At 37.9% G+C, this 17,962-nt stretch overlaps 3 protein-coding genes across 3 annotated transcripts; 1 reads left to right on the top strand and 2 right to left on the bottom strand.

Annotated features, from left to right (window-relative positions):
- Positions 1 to 4,929: 4,929 nt before the first annotated feature.
- On the bottom strand, positions 4,930 to 9,604 carry LOC131768523 (short coiled-coil protein A). Its single transcript, XM_059084248.2, has 6 exons — positions 9,435 to 9,604; positions 8,226 to 8,297; positions 7,540 to 7,626; positions 6,299 to 6,360; positions 5,745 to 5,821; positions 4,930 to 5,273 (listed from the first exon to the last, which is right to left on the bottom strand). Exons 1-6 carry the CDS (start codon positions 9,514 to 9,516, stop codon positions 5,222 to 5,224), a joined length of 432 nt encoding a protein of 143 aa, XP_058940231.1. The 5' UTR covers positions 9,517 to 9,604; the 3' UTR covers positions 4,930 to 5,221.
- A 91-nt stretch (positions 9,605 to 9,695) lies between these two features.
- Positions 9,696 to 11,769, top strand: LOC131768524 (metallo-beta-lactamase domain-containing protein 1-like). The gene has a single exon (XM_059084249.2). It carries the CDS (start codon positions 9,696 to 9,698, stop codon positions 10,314 to 10,316), a length of 621 nt encoding a protein of 206 aa, XP_058940232.2. The 3' UTR covers positions 10,317 to 11,769.
- A 3,333-nt stretch (positions 11,770 to 15,102) lies between these two features.
- Positions 15,103 to 16,374, bottom strand: LOC131768517 (myosin-2 essential light chain-like). The gene has a single exon (XM_059084241.2). It carries the CDS (start codon positions 16,153 to 16,155, stop codon positions 15,697 to 15,699), a length of 459 nt encoding a protein of 152 aa, XP_058940224.1. The 5' UTR covers positions 16,156 to 16,374; the 3' UTR covers positions 15,103 to 15,696.
- Between the last annotated feature and the right edge of the window lie 1,588 nt (positions 16,375 to 17,962).

The following is a 17,962-nucleotide window of genomic DNA, read 5'->3' as shown; positions in this document are numbered from 1 at the left end:
TGGGCCACAAAGAGCTGTAGAACACGATTATGAGGAAGGTAGGTTTCAACAGGAACCTATAATAAGCTTGATGGTCGAGCCGTGTTGTTTCTATCCGATTTGAAAAACCGGGACCGATAAAAAGTACCAAATCTTGAAAAAAACATCGAATCAGCAATTTGAGCAATTCTTGACCATTTATCTACACAATCCAACCGTCTTCTTAACTTTTTAACTTTAAATAGCTCAAAAGTGACCCATTATTTAACTATGTGCTGCACAAAATAAATGACTGAAAATCTGAATTTTGGAGGCCAAGTATGGTAGTTTTCGATATCCAAAGGACTCTTTTGGGGGAACGATTCAGCGTGATTTGATAAAATTTTAAAGTTGGATAGAATGCGCTCATACAGCGGTGTAGTCAATTAGCCGAAAACTGTTCACATAAACACGCGCGCGATCTCATTGTTTCGCATTTTACGTCCAATCGGACGTAACATAATATCCTCTTACCCTCGATGGTTTTGTTTCGAAGAGGGCTACAGTCCTGAAATTGTTGCATCGTTCACATAAAAGCAAAATAATTTGGCAGGCTTCCGAGACTTCCCGCTCAGGATTATATTAATTGCGTTGCAGTATGTAGTCTTGTGCAAATAAATTCTCCTTAATAACGACTCCTGATCATACTTTTACAAAGCGTACTTCGAGGTTTTTGATTTGCTCTATTCCCATTTTGTTGAAAAGGAGGCTATAATTACTTCGCGTAAAATATATCTGCTTAGATATTAGTATAAAACCGAATTGCGAACCAAATGTAAGCGAAATGTTGCTAGTTCAGAAACATATGTTTCTCGTTTGCATGCGGAATAACGCTAATTAATTCAAAAAGAGGTCTACTGAAACACTTGGGGACTTAGGTCGAGATTTAGATATATTAAAAAAAATAACAATGTTTTTACAACCAACCTGCGTGTGCTGAGTTTGGCTGACTCCGGTAGCAATATAGTGCTCAAATTGGATGAACTTTTACTTTATAGAGAGGTTCCCAGTGCCATGTACAGAACCAAACGATCCCCGGTTCATAGACAGATTGTTGGAAGGTGAGCAATTCTTTTTAGTATAGTTAGTCTCGTGATTATTCTCTTTCGGGAAATTAAAAATTGACATTATTTTGTTATCAGAATCGATACTCCAAGGAAATAAACGTCCAAATACACGGATGAACGGATTTATCGATTTGATAATTAATCGTTTCCATCATCAATTTCGTCTTCATTGATATTTATGTATTAATTCATTTACCTATTTATCTGTTGACTCTAAATTTCTCCTGTAATTTCGACGGTCTTAGTAAGTTGCTGACGAAATTTTGACGGTATTAGTAATTACAGAGGCAGAACTAGCCGCGGCTTTAGTTTCTCACGCCGTCTTATCTACAAGAGGCGTGAAGGCTTTGTCGAGGTAACTGGATGACTTAGTTTATCTGTGACATTCAGACAATATCTAAATATGTCAGTGAAAAAACCAATGTATTTACATATAATTGCGCCAAATGTGCCAAGTTTGGCTGACTCTGGTAATATAGTGCTCAATATAGAGCTTAATTCGGATGAATTTTTTTCTCTTTAGAGAGGTTCCCAGTGCAATGTTCAGAACCAAACGATCCCCGGTTCATAGACGGATTGTTGGAAGGTGAGCAATTGTTTCTTGCATAGTTAGTCTTGTGATCATTCTCTTTCAGGACATTATAAATCGACATATTTATTTATTAATTCAGTTACCTATTTATCTCTCGACTCTAAATTTCTCCCGTAATTTCGACGGCTTTAGTGAGTTCTGCCGAAATTTTGACGGTATTAGTAAATAGAGAGGCAGAACGAGCCGCGGCAGTAGTACTTCACTCGGCTTTAACGAAACGAGCCATGAAGGACTTTGTTAAGGTAACTGCATGATTCAGTTTATCTACGACACGCAGACAATAAGAGGAACTCAACTTTGAAAAGTCGGCAACAGTTTAATCTTTCAGGGGGTAAGTTCCTGAAGAAACTGTGGTGCTACGTCGGTATCAGCTGTCTGTAATGCCACGGTTTAATTTTCGTTGTTTATCTAGTCAAGTGCAACCGAAACAAAATGACAAAGCTCTTGAAAAAGACTGAAACTGAAACCAAGCTGAATATTTCCTCGTTCGCATGATTCATACTTCCATTGCAATCTAGGGGCGCTGGTCCAAAGATGTTTACTCGAAAGTAGACAAACGCTAAAAACTCAAAAACATGTACTTGAAGCGAGTTGATAGGCGACAGAAAATAGTATTTAGATCTGGATACATTCAACAAGTGGAGCCGTCAAAGAAAATAAATTGAGCAATAGTCTTGTTGGTATTCTCTTGGAAGGAAAGATCCCTTCGCGGTGGGTTGCATCCTCATCGAGTCCTATGTGTTTACACTGGAAAGTTTAAGAAATGCTCTGTTAATAGATACCTCTTTGGACTCTTTGAATTTAGTAGAGAGATTGACAAGTTGGAGTTTTTCTGGTGTTTAGCACGTTCTTAACTCCTTTTCATAAAATTGTGAGTTTTAACGTCCAGTTTAAAACGATAGATAAAAACCACCATTATCACTAACGTCTGGTTTATACGTTAGCGTGCGTTCATCGAGATATGAAACACTTGGAAAGTTTGGAGAGCACGTCGGAAGATGCGTAAGGATTGTTTGAGGCAGCCTAGAGCAACCAACTCGAGCTTTGGGAGTCACTGATCCGAGTTGTTGGTTCTCCAAGTTCTTCGATCCTGTTCTTTGACGTCTAATCCAACCTGGAGCTCACTGAATAGGTTACCGAGAAAGACTTCAATGCCCTTCTCAGACCAAGCGGGGGCAACAAAGAAATAGATATATATTTAAAAAAACCCTTGTAGCTTCGGGAATTTGCCGGAAGGGCCCCAGCAATAAACAGCATGCCTTTACACGGGCCTCTCCTTTTACGCGGATTTATAACTGTTCATCATTTCGTCTTTCAGACAAATTCCCAGTCCGCTGCACAGATCGCGACTCTGGTGACGACGACTTCATTTGATCAAGATGGACGAAGAAACCAGCTGGGGGGAACATTTTTTTCACTTAGTTTACAAACCAGTTTTCTGATAACATAGACTAACTGCGCAAACACTTTGAGTAGTTCTTTATCACTGAGTTAAATCTTTGATGCCTTAGAGGCCATTGTGTTGTAACTTTCTATTTGCTCCTGTCCGTGAACTATACACCAAATTCAGGAACATTCATAGTGTCAAGTACTGTAAATTCGCATTATAACATAGCTAGTAACTTTGTCTAATCAAATTCAATTGCGCGAGCGTGCTTCATATTCCTATTGTGCACGCTCGTGACGTCAGCAAACAAATCCCTCGAGAAAAAAATTTTCCTTCGGGTTGAAAATGTTATAAAACAATTGGTTCATACGTCAGATGTGCGTTCATCGAGATATGAAGCACTTAGGAAGTTTGGAGAGCACTCAAGAAGCTAGAGTTGCTCTCGGCTACGTTTCGAGCAACTCTTACGCATCTTTCGTGCTCTCCAAACTTCCCACGTGCTTCATATCTTGATGAACGCACGCTGACTTATGAACCGATTGTTAATTATATTTAGGCAAAAGTATGACTAGAAAAAGCAGCACAGAAACGACTGCAACACTGCTGTTATTAAGAATGTCCCCTTGGTAGGATATGGATGCAGGGTAAACCTGCAACTTAAAAACTTAAAATTTAATTTAATTTAATTAGAATTAAATTACCATTAAGATGGGTACCACAGTTTGACTGTTTTGTGTAACCTTCAACATAGCTTATTATCCCCATAAATTGGGACTTAAAAAGTTAAAAGTAAAGTTTATGTATACATCCTATGATAATTTGTGGTGGAACTTTGTAAACGCTCTACACATTCATTTACTTCTATATATACCCGAAGAAAACATCAAAAGTTGACCTGATATTCATTTCATCGGATCGCTATTGATTATTTCAACGCCGAAAAAAGGCAACCTTACTGCACGTACAAACCCGATGCATGCAGATGTTAGTGATATCATTTAATGGTCAGCAGTTGAATGCTCCTAAAATCTCAGTTCGAACATGAAACACTGCAGTGCATTAGTATGACCTATTCAGATGTACACTGGTTCGGCTAGGTTGTTGTAAATTCCCCTCTGTAGGCTGGGTAAGAACCATAGTAACCAAAGAGTTGATACTGAACAATACAAAGGCGTTGTCTTGATGACGAGTCCATAGCAGTATTTTGCTGTGCGCGTAAAGTAAGTTTTCAACAATGGGACAAAAATTATTTTCACATCAAAAGATCAGGGCATTTCTGTTGAACTTATCCAATAGCTGATTGAACTTTCAAAACCAGCCATGCAACAATTCAAGAGGACTCCGTTCTCACTTCTTGTTGACGAACTGAATTTGTACATAAGACAGTGCGGATACTAAGCGAAGTCGATACATAACTGACTCCCGAACATTTCTGAGAGTCAATTAATTTCAAACCAGCTGATAACATCACAGAAGCTGAAGAAATCCTATCGAACAATTACCCGCCCAATCGAATTGCACCTGCATTCGTACGTTCAGCGGATACCTATCGCGAAGCCTTAGTGGACGAGCTAGTATCAGGGGTCAGACCATCAAGTCAAGCTGACGATTTCCAAATCATCCTGAGTCGAATAGCACTGAGCTGACGGCTCTCAAGATTTTTGGAGTGAGATGTTAACCTCAGATTTTCAGCTCAGAAATTCAAGAAAAATCATGATTGTTGCGGTCAGTACATCCAGTAAGACCACACTGGGTTCGTAACACCGCAACAAAAAGAAACAAATGTTATGCACTAATAGTGTCTAAAGAAACAAATAAAAGAAACAATCCCTTCTAATATAACAATTGGTATTTAGGTATTAAATACACAAAATGTAGCCCAAATAGCTTCATTCACGGAATGATTTTGCATTTTAATGTTGCCATGACTCCCTGTCCTCAAACAAAAGTGAAATAAGTCAACAAAAAAATTATTATTGTTGACAAATTATACTACTATAACATATATAAATACTATCTCTGTTAAATGCTTAAGTCTCATTTCTTCAGTCTCATAGAGTCTTGGATCCATGGCAAGGAAAAAAATGCTCACAAAATAGCAGTTAGGTAATGATATATCAGATAAACATGAAGAAATTCTTCCTTTATATGTTAACATTAATATATTGTCTTGTCTCCTTTCTTCACCCCTGGTTTGGAAGGGTTCGGCCTAAGGAGAAAGGGTTTCGTTAATTCTTGCTAATAAATTCAAAAAATTTTTACAGACACTTGCCTTCACAATGGTATAGAAATATACTTATTAATATGTTATAAATGTACCAAGTGATCACTGTTTTCCATGTACATAATCCCGTAGGTTTTTTATTTAACCTAATATCAAATTGACAGCATTCCATTTCTCTTTCTGCATTTAATTTCATATTTATGACTAAAATGAAACAGGTCTTGCAGTTTAAGACCTAAACCTTATCTCAATTTTTTAACTGATTTCTGTTCAAAATTGTCCTCACTTCAACACTGTAGCTTTTATCAGTTCATTTTTTTAAATACCTTTCACCAGAAAAGTGTGTGCCAAATCAAAATAATCTCTTTAACTGTCTCTTCTATCAATTCATTTGCTAAATCATATTCCTGGTCTTCTCTATTGATAGAATAAACACAAAATGCACTTGTAAAATACCTTTTCTTGCTGTCAGGGTTAGCCGGCTGAAAAACACTTGAGGCTGACATTAAATTTTCAATGTACTGTCCAAGTACCTATTAAATATTGTTGAAATGTGACATGTATCAGAACTAAATTTTTACAGACTTGCATGTGTCAGTAGATTGAAAGGCCTTGAAAATACAAAAAAACAGAGAAGGATTTTAGGTATACCTTGCAAGAACTCTATCAAAACACATTTAATTGTTTGATAAACAAAAATGATGTGTGACAATTTGATTTAACACAAATCTTCAGATTATAATTCATATTATATATTAATCAAAGAAGTTCTCTTGACGTCACACACGTTTGTATGGTGAAAAGAGGACTTTTGTTAAATAGATCATCATGGCACCTGCATAGGCAGTCACTCTGAAAGTAGTTACAAGAGTTTATGAATAATGCCTTATGATTCAAAAACAACAATAGAGATGAGAAGCAAACAAAAAGATTTTAAAAAGTCCAATAAAAACAAAACAAATTCAGAATCATACTTTTCTAGTTATTTGACAGATCAATTTGCCTCATACCTGGTTTTCTGATTTAAGCTTCAGGTTTTCATCCTTTACAGCATCTACTCTCTGGGATAAATCTGGAAAAAAATTCCAATAGAAATGCAAAAATTCCATATCATTTTCAAATAATAACAAAAACCTTTGGCTAGCAAGTCATTAGACAAAACTCTCTCTTGAACTGACCTTCTAAAGTTTATTTGAGTCAAATCACTTATTATTAAAAAACTTGTTGACCGAGCCAAAACTAGAGGCATCGTGTCACTTCAATCTAAAGCTACCTTGTGAAACTGAACAGAACAGAATCTTCCCCTCTAGCCTGCGATTATTGCGGCAGTGACAATTGCCCTTACCCAACTTCAATCTCCATTGCCAAAATAATATTTCAGGGTATTTGTGCTTTATATTTTTCACAAGAAATCATACATAATTTCGGTCAACCCAAACAATTCTTACTATTTATTTTGTCATGAATGGAAAGCCTACACATATTTTGAAACAGAGAAACAAAAAGAAAAAAAATATTAGAAAAATAAAAGGATGTCATGGGTAACAATAATTAAAAAACCATGACAATACAAAAAGTCCTCTTTGGAGGAGAACCTTGGATTTCTTGAGTACTATAGTTAGTAAGACCACTTCCAATATAATTCCCCATCACCTTAAAAGAAGTTCCCTGTTCTTCCAAACATGTAAGTACAAATTTATTTAATATATTCCTGGAAGAAGAGGGGCATTTGGGCAAAATTTGTGGCAAATGTGTAATTTTTTTAAAATTTCTCGCAGTTAGGTCTTATATTGCTGAACACTAATTCTTTTGGTTTTTACATGTATCATTTCCAAGTAATTATTTCCACACTTTAAATGACTAATTTACTTTAATTTGTGTCCTTGTAAAACTTTTTCCTATAAGTGGTTCATGTCTAATATATTCCCTCAGCATTTGGTAATTTTTCATCTCATGGCATCTTTGCATTTATTTTTCCTATATTATATGTTAGTATAGTTTTGTAAAAGTCCTTTTCTTTTGCTCCTTAGGAATTTACTTCTTCTTCATCTGTATTAAAGAGTAGTTTAATTGAATGCTGAATAAACACCTTTGATTTATGTGGGACCATGCCTCTTCCACAGTGATATAAAGGACCCCAGTAAGGCTCTTAACAGGACCAACTGATCTTTCCTCCTCGTGGAAGTTTGCATGTCCCTCATTTGAAAGACTCAACAAAAACTTTTTGTGTATGCATGGCACTCAAACTCACCATCAAGAGTGTTTTGAAGCTCAAGTACTTGACTAATAAGGCGCTTTTTCTCATCTGCTTCATTTTCTTCATCCTCTGTTACATCATCTAGAATGAGAATTGAAATAATGCTGTCTAGATGACTACATACAATTTAGAAAAGGGAAAAAAAATTACTAAACACTGGTATGTCTACACAAGTCTGTCAAAGTCACATTTACTGATTGAATTCTTAACCCTTTGGTAATTTAGTAATTCTCTTTACTGTCTGCCTATAGTTCTTGTGATGTTAATTTGGAGAATTTGGTATTGGATCAACTAGTAATCGCCAAATTGATATTTTTCTTTTTCTCATCACTTGTCTGGTTGATAGTACAGTGGAAAGTAAGGGGAAATTATTCTTGATCACTCATGGGAGTTAAAAGGTTAAGAGTGGCTAGTATCTAACTTCTCCTAAGAGTAATACTGCTGAATCGTTTGTTAAGATCATGAGATAACAATAGAGAATATAGAATACTGATGTTAGGGTGTAATTAGGGTTAAACTGAAAAGGGTTGAAGATTGGAATAGACAAACAAATTTCAGTGGGAAGCTTAAATACTGATAGAACTTTAAGGCAACACCAGTATCAGTTTGAGGACATTAAGTCCCACAATTTCCAAAGCTAGAACTTTCAAAGGTGTTCAACCTGCAAGGTAGACTTTTACCTTGTAAGGCACCACCTTCTCTTCCTTCCTTAGAATTGTAGCTTGGTTGATTTGGATAATGACTGCTTGTCCCTAGTCAAAGATGAACCACAAAAAAAAAAAAAAATCAGTTCCACAATAATGATTAAAATTACCAAATACAAGGAAAACATGCTGCAACTTATGTCACATTCTTACAAAATAAATGTGATCACAATCTCATATAGTTAGTATGGGCAAATTTTAAAATGCACTTTACAGAAAGAAAAAAACAACAATTATATGTAAATAAATTAAAAAACACACTCATGCTTTGCTGAAAAAGGATAAGAGATCCTCCTCCACTTGTAATTGATTGGATATCACCTCCCCTGTCTTCCCTGCTCTAGTTTGTTGATAACACCTTAACTCCTATTAGTGATTAAGAAGTAACTTCTCCCTACAATATCCATACATTATCCAGCAAAGAGTTAACGAGAATACTCAAACTTGTATCAAGTAGAGTTTGTTATCTTGATATGTTACAACCAGCTCTCATAACTAATTTACTAGGAACTGAGGGGCAGCTAGATAGGAGAATATACAAATAGATCTTGGGTTAAACCTCTATATGCCACTGAGAGAAAAAAATAACACTGAAAGAATCAAGATGAGATCTTGCCAAAGAGAAGTCCATCCAATGATTCTCTTTAATCGGCCTCATAATCAGTCCTCTTGACCCAGTTTTCAGAGAAGTAAATCATACTCAACTGCCCTTGAAACTCCAAAACATCTACTACAAGTTGTAATTAAGATAACCTTGATGCTACAGCATACACAAAAGAGCACCCACATCTAAAATATTTTTTGTATAGATGAATCCAAATATCCTTTAGGTGATGACTATTGTGCGCGATTGGTTCAAGCTTTTTTCCACCCTTTTTTGCCTTTCATCAATTGATCAATGACTTACCCTGAATAACAACGACACAATAATACAAAAATTCAGAGGACGACAAATCACTTAATATGTGAAGGGAACAGATTCACGTTAATTAGGCTTCTTGCGAGATTGCGATCATTTTCAATCACTGCATCAGTACGTACGGACCTTGATAAACCCGTAAACATCCCGAATATTTAATTACTTGTAAAGCAAGCGAACTTTGCTTTAAAATACCTAAAAAGAAGGATGAAAGGTTTTACACGAAGCTTGAAAAATCTCAACTTCTTTCAAGTAGAGATACTAACCGAGTGATGTCTCATCATCGGATGACAAGGGAATCGAAACCATCTTGGCCTCCCCTTTACCTTCTTGCTCACTACCTGACATGGTGGTGAAGATTCATGAAATTTTCACACTGAAAAACAGCAATTCCTATACAGCAAACAGATTACCGTCGTCGTTTCGACGGTAAACGACAATCTGCGCCCATAGCTCAACTGACAAGCGGTTTTCAAAACATTAGTCACCAGTCTGTTTCCATTCGTTATCCTTTCACTTCCTCTAAAATGGCGGAAGAAGGCGCATTGTATAAAGTCTCTATTTTGCTCGACGGTTATGGTTACACAGACGAGGAAAACAGATATAGAGCTAATGGAACAAGCACTTTAATCACTGGGCCTAATAACAGAATAATCGTGGACACGGGAAGCCCAAGGGATAAACAACGTCTGCTTGATAAACTGAAACACCTCGGTCATGCACCAGAAGAAGTAAACTTTGTGGTCTGCACTCACGGCCATATAGATCACGTTGGAAATTTGAACCTGTTTCCGAACGCTGTCCAAATGGTGTCTCATGATATATTGCAAGAGCAGGATTATTACGCCGATCTTCCCGAAAATTTCGACAAAGGAACACCGTATTGCATTGATGGTGAAACTGTCCAGGTTATTTCTACTCCAGGACACACGTTCTCAGATGTAAGTGTTGTGGTAAGAAGCACTGATTATGGAACAGTTATTGTCTGTGGAGATCTGTTTGAACATGAAGATGACGAGAATGTGTGGGAAGAATACAGCGAATGCCCGGAGAAACACAAAGAAAGCAGAGCTAAAGTATTAGAGATGGCGGACTGGGTTATACCTGGCCATGGGAAAATGTTTAAGGTGAACCAACCGAAACGATAAAGGGTGAAGAAAGCTAACAAGCGCGGTGGGACGGCGGGGGGGGGGGGGTAGTTCCTAGTGATACAAAATAGATCAGGGGGGATGTGCCGCTGGATAGGGTCGCATTTTTCATGACTAGATTAACTACAATGAGGTTGCATTTTCAATAGTTACTAGCTTGGGGATGCATATTTTTGGAATTTTTGGGGTAAGAAATTAGTGTTCTATTTCCAGTTTAACATATGCATCAATTTATTTTAGGATTTATTAGATTTAAATGCTTTAAATGGTTTATGCATAAACGGGAAGTGACCAGATTGGGATTGCAGACATTGCAATTTCCAAAAAGTGACTACAGTAAGGTCTATAATGGGCCACAGAATTGACTATAGTAGGGTAGGGGTTCTGAGAGGCCAGAGGCACATACCAAGCAAATTTGACTCAAGTACCCCTCCCCTTCCTCCCACCCCACCCTTCCTGGAGGAAAATATGGCTAGCAAGCTTGTGAAATTGGTGAAAAAAGAGGATAAAATCTTAAGGAATTTAAAGATATTAATATAAAAGTAACTAACAGTATTATGCTTGCCCTGCTTGCTAACTCCTAAGAGGTGCTTTGTGTACACAAGAGTATACTCGACTTCACTTAGATGTGTAAGATGTGCAAACAGTGTTAATTGTATGCCAAGCATACAGGAAGGTGTCATTTGAAAGATTTAGTAGACTCTTGGGATTAACTTGAAAATATATTGTCCACTTGTATCTATAATAATAATAAACTATTGTTATAACTTATTGCTATGTTGCTGAGGCTTCACTGTTTAAATTTGAGAAGAAAGTAATATGTAATCCTTCCTTCTACAGGCTTCTAAATATAGAATTATCTTACTTTACACATGTACTCTACAAATTTTGATTTTGTTGTGAGTACCTTTGTATCAATTTAGGCTGTTTCAAATATCACCTTGTTGTGTTTTAGTCTAAAATAAATGAAATTCAGGTTTGCCAGTGATGGAAATAGGGAAATAATAATGACAAATACATAACTTGCAATATAAGAAAGCTAATTAAATGATAAACTCTCTTCAGCTTAGCAGTATTTAGAAAATAGGCACCATCAGGGGAGTGAAAAAATGCCAGGGGTAACCCAATATGAACCTTAAAGCAATATTTCTGGTTGCCTTTTACAATTCTTATGAGGTCAGTTTGGAGAATATGCTATTGGATCAACTAAAATAATCCCATAATTGGTATTATAATACATTAGCCTTACTATGAAAACTCTGATTGGTTGAGACCAAACAGTCAACCTACAATAACATGTGAAGTCAACATGGTAACCCAATATTGGTTCAAAGTCTGCCTGGTGTCCAAGGCCCTTGATCATGTAGTGTTCTCAAACTGTGCAAACTCAGACAGAAGAATCTTCTTTTGCAGACTGTTTAAAAAATGTATAATAAAACAATTGTTGAATTCAGTTTTTGCATGATATCATAAATTATTAAACCTTGTGTTTGTGTTATCTGCCTCAGCCTACAGCTTTATAACAACTCAGACCTTGGAATTGATAATTCATACATATGATATCAAGCTCGACCCCATTCAATAATTGCTTATTTTTCTTTGTTCTCCACATTTGTCTGCTTGATATTGTTTTGACAATGTGAGGAGAAATTCTGTCTCAGTTACTGATGGTTTCAAAGCTGTGGTGTGTGGGAATGTGCTGGTCATGTAAAAATCACCTCATTTCCAAAATGCACGATTACACAATTGACTTTCATCTTTTTCTCAGAGTCCATTATGCCTGTGTGGGAATATCAATGCGGGCTAACAATTGGTGGGGAAATTTTTCTGTGGATAGCCCATGACACGATAAGATTGTCTTAAAAATGAAGACTCTTAACCACACTTGATTAAAACTTAATTTTAGATGAAAGGTTGGTTTTTATATGCATCATTATTATTTTTTTTATATACATCAAAGCTGATGTTGAACAATTCGTAGAAACAAAGCTATGCAATGAACAGGTTTTGCAAACTTGCCCTAAAAGTTAAGGCGACTCCTTTTCCCGCTTACAGTAAGCTAATTGTAAAGCCGGAAGTCGCGAATCAAACAGAAGATGGAAGAACTAAAATGCAATTTTCTATAATTGAACTTTGATTATGAATACAATACAAAAATAAACAAAAGAATTTCACTGTTTCGTAATTTGTATAACTTAGTTCTTTAAACCTACTGCCTGAACGCGAGTAGCAATCATTTCTCTATGAAAATTTGAAATTCATTCGTTTCAACTGTTATCTAAACCACATCAGAAGCCATTCACACTGAATTTTACGATGAAAACATGAGAAATCAGGAAAAGCGTCGATTCGTCAGCTCTCTTGTTGCAGATCGAAGGTCGTAGCGACAGAAGATGTCTTCCTTTTTACAGCTTGAGCAGGGTCCGTCTTGGAAATTTTGATTTTCGGGTACAGTAATCATCTTGAAACAAAGGAAAGTAGATATCTATAAAAGTGGTGTGTTTCTTCTAGCTCTGTTCGTGCATCACTTCTCGCATTCTGTTCAAACAAACTACACAACATCGATACGTCTTGGTAAGATAAATCACGGTTTTGGCGATTTTCACGCACTAGAACAGCACTTAACAACCAGCTCGTCCATGAACCATGTTACTAGCGGCTGTATAGGGCAACTTAACGCCGTGTTCCATAAGAAAGTTTGTAAAGTCAGTACACGGGGCACAACAAGCAGCGAACGGTGAAAATATCGCATACAATACCGCAGCCAGAATTCCTAGAGGCCAGGCGAGGACAAGCAGAATGATTAGCCACACAAAAGACCAAAGCCATCCGCAATTCGCAGCCATTTTCTAACAAGAAATGAAGTACTTCGACTCAGACGGTCGGTAAATTCTCAAGAGGAGAAACTGACGAGGCGTGGAATGTAAAGAGAAACTTGATATTCTCGGTTACACCCACAAAGAAGGCTGGGCCAGCCGTGTTTTGCATACTGTACTTGCCAATATATTTGGCAAGAACAATTGCTAACAACCAAATATTGTCACACAATCTGCTTTAGTGTTCCCTTTTTCCCTCTGGAGCCGATAATTCTCACAAAACATTCGATAATTCGCACAAAACATTCGATAATTTTCGAAACCACGGGAAGAGGCAAGGACGGCAATTGTCTTGCGACACGAAAGTAATGATCGCTGCCTTGCGGAATATAATGTTTAAGCTCACAGGCTTAGTTTACAATACAAATTTCCCTCGGGTTGACAGGAAAGAAAATTGATCTTAAAATAAACTGGTTATGTTAGAAACCTCGAATAAAGTTTTATAAAGAAAATTTCATTTTCAAAGTTTGTAATATTAGCTAGTAGATCGCGTGTCATGTGAGATGACGTCAGGTGTCAAATTAGAAGAGTCACGCAATCTTTGAAACATTTTCAACGGCACTGACTGGATTTATAGGGTAAAGGAAAAATGCTGTTATACTTGAGCTCGGGTTGTCCAGTTTTAATCAATGGGTGTAAAGTTGGGTGTAGGCACAATATTTCTTTGGAATGTACCAACCCGGGCTCCTGATAGCGTAAATTTGCGCTCCTTCCGTTGGTTAGATATTGTTATTAGCTGAAGTCTTTGGGAAGTCATTCCCGTTGAAATTTAAGGGTGTCACTTAGTGGGATACAAACTTTGGAAGCGAAATTTAATTTTCTAACACTCTGAAGTTCCATTCTGCCACGTGATTTATAGGCTGTCTTAGCTTCAAGACGCAACCACGTGTCCCGATGTCATGCAAGCCTGAAAGGACTGAAAAAAAGTCTTCGAGCGAGGTCGGTTTTGGGCGCAAAAAATGAGGAAAAAAAAATCCTGAACTGAAAAAGCTAGACTTTTGGGTTATTATTGCTAAAGGATTGGCACCTTACGAACAGAAATGCATTCACGCTAGCAGAGCCGAATGAACATCATTGAAATTGACGAACCGATGAACTGCCATCCGTTATATTTACTTTGTTTTGTTATTACGCGCGCCTCGATCATCGTCAAAATAGAGCACGCTAAAGCCTTGCGTCCTGTAGCCACTTTGTTTATTTCTATCATATTTAGACGTTTGCGATGCCGTCAAGGACCACTGCAACACAAAGGTCCAGAAAATCAAATTTTTAGAAAAAGTGCACGAAACTCTTGACGTGCCTCAATTTATAAAATGATACAGATTGGTGACAGCATTGGAAATAAAAGGTCGTTTGAAACCAGGTGTTATCAGTTAAATTGAATAAAAAAGGTTCAAGATGCCCAAGAAAGTGCTCTAAGTATATCAAAGAATGTGCGAAGTGTTATCAGCGCAGTGCTGTTTATGAAGATAATTTGGAAGGACTGATGGGTCAGTATCTAAGCAACTGCGTCCCCTCCCCTCCCCTCCCCTAACCCAAAAAATGGATAACAAATTAATGTTGTCAATGCTAAAGTTAATGTTGGTTAGGGGAGGGGTAGGTGTGTAGTTGCTAAGATACTAACATGATCCAAAAGAATGAGGATGTCGATCGGCTTGGACTTTTCTGATTAGTTACCAGTCCTTTCCAGGAGTTGAAAGATTAGTGACTGAAGCCGTAATTTTCCGACGGGTGTAGCATTCACCGCTATTGACGTCAAACCCGTTCAACCTAACAAAAATTTGTCGATTGTCTAAGAGTGCCATTTGCGTATCATACGAAATCTCAAGGAAAGGTGCGATATCATTAGAACTAAAACAGTCTGGGTAGTGAAGAATTCAAGCTGCGATCTATTGACAATAGGCTCCGTATCAAAGTCAACATATAGATTTATTGCTCATTATTGAGTGTTTACATAATTTGCATAGTATTCAATTCGACCGAGAGCGTTTTCTGAAGTGTCTGACGGAACATAACTCGTCCAATCGTGTTCGGAAACAAGATAATAAGTTATCACCCTTTGCATATGAAAGACCGTAAAAGTGAATGAATTTCACAAGTCTCCTAATTCCCATATCTCTGTGTTATCAGACCATCATATAACATCATTTGTTTACATATCGAGGCGTCTATAAGACTAAATATTTTCATAGTGTTGACAACTCAATTTCGACTTTAACTTCGTTTCCTCTGGTTACGATAGTAAAGAACAGAATTAACAGAAAGCCTGGTAGCTTGCTCTCCAGGGAGTTTGTTATTTATGGCGCTAAATTACTAACGATTACAAGTTTGATGGTCAATTAGGCGGACTTAAAGGCGATAGAATTCAACGCGTTTCAAAGGGTCAACATGGCATGTCACATAAAAGCTCTCAAGTATTGCTAGGTGATATTGTTTCTCAGTTGACAATCACTCCATTTCGCTCGCAAGTCGAATCATCTTAATAAAACAAATTCCCCATTTTATCATTCAGCGTTTGCCATGATGGCAGGTATGAAGACCTCGTAGCTAATTTCTCCTTTTGAGCTGACATGGCCTGACGACAAAGCATCGAATTCTTCATCTGTGAGTTTCTCGCCCAACGAAGTCAGAACATGACGTAGCATACTGGACGAAATACTACCGCTTCCCTCCCGATCGAAGTGTTTGAAACAATCCACAACTTGTTCAGGACTCACACTTGATACACTTGTCATGTGCTGCGCAACGGAGTTGTAAATCGGCAAGAATTCTTCGAAAGAAACCGTCGACTTGCCAACATCTCTTTCCACTTTCTGGACTTCGCTCTGTGTGGGATTCAACCCTGTCGCTCGCAAAACCTGACCGAGTTGATTCACGTCAATTTTGTCCCCTCCTGTAGTGTCATACAGTTGGAAGATATCTTTAAGCATTCCTTCGTCCCTCAACACTGGTTTTTTGCTCATTTTGACACCGCCCGAAAAACTCTGACGCTCCTTTAGTGACGATCGGAGTTAAGAATGCCGTTTGAAGCTTACGTTAATTAGCAGCGATTCACGTGACTTGATTCAAGTGTCTGGTATTCCTTATATTAAGCACTTTACTTAGGAAAGTCTGAACTATTCATGAATAAAAATCTTGTCACGATCAATTCGCGTGCCAGTCAACTTGTGTAACTCAACACCTACACAAGGCTGGTCACGCCATTTAAAGATCTCGTTGCGAAGGAACCAGTCATCTTTTATCCGGGGGGAAGGAGTGGGGGGATCACGTGGTTTTCAGGGAGAGCGGAAGGAGACTAGTCGTCGCCAACAGAGTATAAAGGGGGACCATAGAGGTGATAATTGATTGCCAACTACCAACTAACTACCAGTGAGGGGTCGGGATCAGAAGAGCCTGAGCGGGGAGGGGGGGGGAGAGGGGAATTAGGGGAATTAGGTAAATTTTATTTCGACACAGCAAAATCCTCCAACCCCCCTCCCCTAGACTAAAAACAATGGCCGGTCGCTAAGATGTAAGAGAGACGGTAGACTCGCATGGATCATGGATGAGATGGTTTTGGTTTTGATTAAATGCTTAGTTCCGGTGTAATTTACTAAATATGTAAAGAACGCTAATTAATGCATTTAATTAAAATTATTGCCCAGAGTCCACAAATGAAAGATCAGACGACGGTGTTTCAATTATAAGGTTCGATTACCAGCCGCAATTCGTAAGATAAGCCAGTGCCCCTTCCCAGAGCTGCATCCGAGATAACGGCGGAAATAAACGAACAACTCCAAGTTCGTGTTCTCGAGTCCAGCCCTGGATCCTCTCTTCCAAAGGGCAACAGAGCTCTTATCTCGATCAGCAGCTGATAACGCAACATAGTGTGGCTCTTTTTTAGGTATTATTCCACTTTCCAGTAAATTGACATGAATGTTCCGCTCCTTTCGATGACACCACTTTATGTAGCTTCACCGTCTTCTCGCGCGTAGGTCGGTCGACGTTTTTGAGGAATCAGTCTTTCAATACTTTTCAGTTAGTTTGAAGGTAACTGAGCCTTAAATGCAAACTGCGCAAAGAATGACCCAGAAATTATCCCTTTCCTCTACATTTTTTTCTTTCTCTTCAGAATCGGTTTCACCCCTGTTTAAAGGGCTCGAGGCCCACTGTCAAGGGGCCTTGAACATACTTAGCTCCAGTGACCAGGGGGTAAATTCTCCTTATAATATTAATGCACCACCGAGCAGAACAAAGGCGCTGAATGGTGTTAACCGTTAGCCGTAAGACTGCAAAATTAAATCAGCCGTTAGCGTAAAATTGACAAATTTTAATCCTTGGCTCGAAAAAGAATTCAACTTATTTTTCAGGGTATTGGAAAGAAATTAACCGTTAGCCATGAAATGCCCAGAATTTTAACCGTTAGCAGGAGCAAGTAAAGCAGTGGGCTCCTGCCGTTAGCCGTAAGAGCCATCACCTCATTGACACCCTCAGATTAGTGATGACTGAATTACTAAAAAAAAAACTTTTCTAGAGGGAACTACAGCAGTAAAACGAATAGCCGTTGAGATCTTCCGTATCAGGAAGGGCTGAACCCCAGTGGTGCCTCTTGATTTGAGGCCCTTCCCAGATTGTATTTTTTCTTGGATGGTTCTTAACTCGCGCAGTTCCTTTCTCCATCTGGTGTAGATGGAGAAAAGATAGCTACCAAAAAAAATTTGTAAAATATACTGAAGGTCATCTAGGATCCAAGAAAGGAAGGATACAGCGTAAGCTGCAACAAGACGGGAA

This window comes from Pocillopora verrucosa, chromosome 14 (genome assembly GCF_036669915.1).
Source record: "Pocillopora verrucosa isolate sample1 chromosome 14, ASM3666991v2, whole genome shotgun sequence".
Classification (NCBI taxonomy): Eukaryota; Metazoa; Cnidaria; class Anthozoa; order Scleractinia; family Pocilloporidae; genus Pocillopora; species Pocillopora verrucosa.
This window is presented reverse-complemented; position numbering and strand designations above follow the sequence as displayed.

Bases quoted from the DNA above. Each gene is read 5' to 3' on its own strand.
- LOC131768523 (XM_059084248.2), bottom strand. From the start codon at position 9,516: ATGTCAGGTAGTGAGCAAGAAGGTAAAGGGGAGGCCAAGATGGTTTCG. The intron at 7,627-8,225 runs GTAAAAGTCTAC...TTCTCATTCTAG, and splicing joins AGAAGGTGGTGCCTTACAAG to ATGATGTAACAGAGGATGAA. The intron at 5,822-6,298 runs GTATGAGGCAAA...AATATTTAATAG, and splicing joins AGCTTAAATCAGAAAACCAG to GTACTTGGACAGTACATTGA.
- LOC131768524 (XM_059084249.2), top strand. From the start codon at position 9,696: ATGGCGGAAGAAGGCGCATTGTATAAAGTCTCTATTTTGCTCGACGGT.
- LOC131768517 (XM_059084241.2), bottom strand. From the start codon at position 16,155: ATGAGCAAAAAACCAGTGTTGAGGGACGAAGGAATGCTTAAAGATATC.